The following is a 4,174-nucleotide window of genomic DNA, read 5'->3' on the forward strand; positions in this document are numbered from 1 at the left end:
GCCTGTGTGCTGCCATGCTCCCTGCCATGATGATAGTGGACTAAGCCTCTGAAGCAGCCAGCCAGCCCCTATTAAATGCTTCCTTTTACAAGAGTTGTCATGGCCATGGTATCTCTTCACTGTGACACAATAACAGTGACTAAGACTGTAACATTGCTAAGTATGATGACACCTGTCTATGGTTTCAGCACACAGGAGGCAGAGACAGACGTGGAAATTTGAAGACGGCTAGGTTATATAGTGAGGCATTCTCTGAAAAAAAAAAAAAAAAGAAGAAGAAGAAGAAGGAAGAGAAGAATAGGATAGTAATTTTTGAGAGTAATAAAAGTTTATCCTTACATATTTTATCTTACTGAATTCTATAGAGTAAGCGTATAAATCCTTTAAAAACTAGAGCTATCCTTTTTCCTCTCCTTAAAATTTAACTTTCTAGAGCTCCGGAAGCCTAACCCAGTAATATAGAGGCCGTAGGGCCCTGCTGTCTTCTGTCCGTCAGCCCTTTGTCATCCAGGTGTATTTGTCCCGCAATTGGGCATTGGCCCCAGAGCACAGGTGACTGGGGCAGGGGTTGAGGGGCCACGGCCCCTCGCCCCAGCGCGAGTGCTCACAAAGCTACCACACGCCGGAAGTACAATCCCCTGGCCTGGACCGGTTGGATGGAAGAGCTAGGGTGCCACGAAGTCAGACTGGCGGAGGCAGAGATAGTCATAGCTACCGAACCCGCGGCGCCATCCCTTGTGGATCGATACTCTACTCGCTGGTGTAAGGCGGATGTTAAAGGAAAACCCTGTGAGGACCACTGCGTACTTCAGCACTCCAACCGAATATGTGTTATCACACTGGCAGGCTCTCATCCCGTTCTTCAAAGTGGCAAAACTGTTAAAAGTATTTCCTATCAGATCCGTACCAACTGTAGCAGACTTCAGAACAAAGTAGCTGGGAAATTTAAACGGGGGGCACAGTTTTTAACAGAGCTCGCACCTGTGTGTAAGATTTACTGCTCCGATGGAGAAGAATATACCGTATCTAGCTGTGTTAGAGGTCGGTTGATGGAAGTTAATGAAAATATTCTTCACCAGTCATCTCTTCTTCAAGAAAAGCCAGCCACTGAAGGCTACATTGCAGTAGTATTACCCAAATTTGAAGAAAATAAAAGCGTAACAGAAGGCTTACTGACACAGCCTCAGTATGAAGAGGTCGTGGTAAACGCAATAATGCCACAACAACCACATCAAGAGCCTAAGATGGAGAGACGGCACAGGATTCTCAGCCTTCCCAGCCTAAACGGTCAGTGCACTGAAGAGAGCCGGTGTCCGAGAAGCATTGCTCACACCCAGCCACAGGAGAAGCCTAGTCCTTACCTAACCTAGTTTCCCTCCTTTGTCTTAACATCACAAACCTTGGCCCCATTTGTATTCAGGCTCTCAGCTCTGCCTTGCCCAGGCACTTGCTTTGTGTGTTAGGAAGAGCAGTTGTGGGTGTTCGCTTGCACATAGAAAACAACTTACTACTAGTTTACCTTTGTTAAGAACAGGTTCTCATTGGCTTGGAACTTTGTCAGAAGGCTCATGAACTTCCAGGGAGAGTCTGTCTCCCTTGCCTCCCATCTTATAAGGCTGCTATTATAGGGACATACCACCATACCCAGCTTTTATATGGGCCTGGAAACCCAAACTCAGGTCTTCGTGCTTTCAAGACATATTAGTTACTTTTCAGTTGCTGTTATAAAATACCATCACCAAAAGCAATGTCAAAAAAAATAAATAAATAAACTTTCTAAAACAATGACAAGTAGGCCCAAATGCTATGGTGATTTTGAATGATGAAAATGTAGGTGATTTTCTTCATCATGCATGCATGTGTGCATACATATGTTTGTGTAGATTCAAGTGCTTGTATGTGATTTGTTGGGGATCAAACCCAGAACCTCATACCTGCTGACCAAGTCCTGTACTGCTGACCTGTGCCCCTAGACGGACTACTGGTTGATTTGAAAACAAAGTTGTTAGCAAGATGCACCACACATCTTGGGAGGAATGTTCTCCCTTAGACACTGACCTTCCAAAGATGCCTTTCACGCTCACAATACACCCCAGGGAGAGGCTTGCTCTCCTGCTTAAGCACATGCAAGCAAGAACTGTGTGTGCACCACCTTCAGTGTCATAGCAACTTGGAAGAGTTATATGCCCATTACTGGACGTTACTTAACATTCTAACTTTACTGATAGAGCAACTGAGCAGTGAGAAATTAGCAAATTGTTCTGAGTCAACCACAAATAAGTTTTGGAGCTTGGCTCAAAACTCAGACTGCAGGAAATGATTTAGATAGCCTTTCTCATTGCTGGAAAGCCAGTGCCTGCTACCCCAGCCCCTGGGCTTATCCAAGCTCCTTTCCTTAATGCTTCAATCTGCCAGACTTCCTGCATCAGCTGTTAAGACACTGTTTCTCCCATCATAACGTTCCTTTTGGAGTAATTCTAGGGACCCAAAGACTACATACATTGTTTACTGGACTGGAAAAGATTTAGGGCCTGAGTTTGTGGCTCCGTGATAGAACTTTGCATGTACAATGCAGTGAATCCAAGGCCAAGGCTTGCCCATCTCTGCAAGCTCACCAACCACTAATCACGATGCTCTCCTGGCATTGATCTGTAGCTAAGGCCAGCTCTCTTACTTGTCTTTACTCTTACAGTCCAATATTTAAAAGCTAAAATTCAGACTGGAGAATTGGCTCAGAAGTTAAGAGCATGTACTACTCTCAGAGAGGGCCTGACTTTGGTTCCCAGCACCCTTGTCAGATAGTGAGCTGACACGTCTAGCCTCTGATGGCACCTGTACACACACACACACACACACACACACACACACAAACACACAGTACTTTTTTTTTTTTTTTTTTTTTTTTTAGTTAAGTAGTTTGTCCAAGGCAGAAAGAGTCATGAAAAGTAAAGACCAGAGAAAAGAACACCCTTCAGGCTTATTACCAAACAAGCAAAAGTCACATCCATGCTTTGGAAACATGGCCAAGGCCAGCGCTCCCTGTTTGGCATTCTGGGAGCTGCAAGGCTCCAGTGTGAACCCCTGCTTCCTCACCCTTGGAGTTATCTAACTCCTCAAACCCTCACTCTCCTCCTCAGTAAACTGGGGGAAGAATGACATGGGAGCAGAGTGGTGGAGTAACATGAGCTTCCCCTAGGTGTTGCGAGCATTAAGGAGGCCTCAGTGTCCTAACCCATAAACGCTACTGTTAATCATTGTATATATCACAGTTATTAAGACAACCAGTGTCCCCTGCCACCCTGATCCTCTGCTACAGTCCTGATTAGTTTGTAGAACTCACCTCTGGCCGATGATGAAGCCGGGAGCAGCCGTTTTCATCTCTGTTTGATTTGGATTTTGACAGAGAACACCTTTTCTGGACCCTCAGGGCAGTGCAACACAGGCACACTAGCTGCCTAGAGACCCTCTGGGAGGTACAGAATACCTTCCAAGATGCTTCTAGAGCAGGGTGTGGCAGGCCACACCTGTAATGCCAGTACTAAGGAAGGGAAAGCTGGCAGATCCTGGGGCTTGCAGGTCAACCACCTGGGCTATTTGGTGAGCTCCAGACCAGTGAGAGACCCACTCTCAAAAAACAAGGTGGGAACTAGAGAGAAAGCTCAGTGGTTAGGAGCACTTGCTCTTGCAGAGGACCTGGCTTTACTTCCTAGTACCCAAATCAGGAGACTCACAAACCACCTATAACCCCATGAAACCCACTGTCCTCTTCTGGCCTCTGTGGGCACCTAGTGGTGCTCTTTTTTCTGAAAGCACACATAAATATACTCAGACTTATACACATAAAATAATTAAAATAAATCTTGGGAGAGAAAAAAAAAAAAAAAACCCAGCAAGGTAGGCAAGGTGGATGGCTCCAGAGAAACAACACCCAGCACTGACCTCTGGCCTCTACATGTGTACACACAGATGCACATGTCTATCCACACATACACACTCACACACACACCCACAACTGAAGTTCCTGAGTGATATAGCATCTCAGAAATGGAGTATTAGCCTTCCCAGCTGATATGATCTATCAGAAATGTTTATTACTGTGGAAGAGTGTGGCAATAACCAGGAGCCAAGACTCCTAATTGGCCGTACAGCATTATACAGCTTCCCCCACCAAAAT

The 4,174-nt window shown here is 45.5% G+C and overlaps 1 protein-coding gene across 1 annotated transcript; it reads left to right on the forward strand.

Moving 5' to 3' along the window:
• The first annotated feature begins 656 nt into the window (after window positions 1-656).
• On the forward strand, window positions 657-1,243 carry LOC127187785 (protein Abitram-like). Its single transcript, XM_051143965.1, is given in 2 exon segments — window positions 657-1,200; window positions 1,203-1,243. Coding segments are annotated over 2 exon segments (585 nt in total).
• Window positions 1,244-4,174: the final 2,931 nt, after the last annotated feature.

The sequence above is a fragment of the Acomys russatus genome, chromosome 1, assembly GCF_903995435.1.
Source record: "Acomys russatus chromosome 1, mAcoRus1.1, whole genome shotgun sequence".
In the NCBI taxonomy this organism is placed as follows: Eukaryota; Metazoa; Chordata; class Mammalia; order Rodentia; family Muridae; genus Acomys; species Acomys russatus.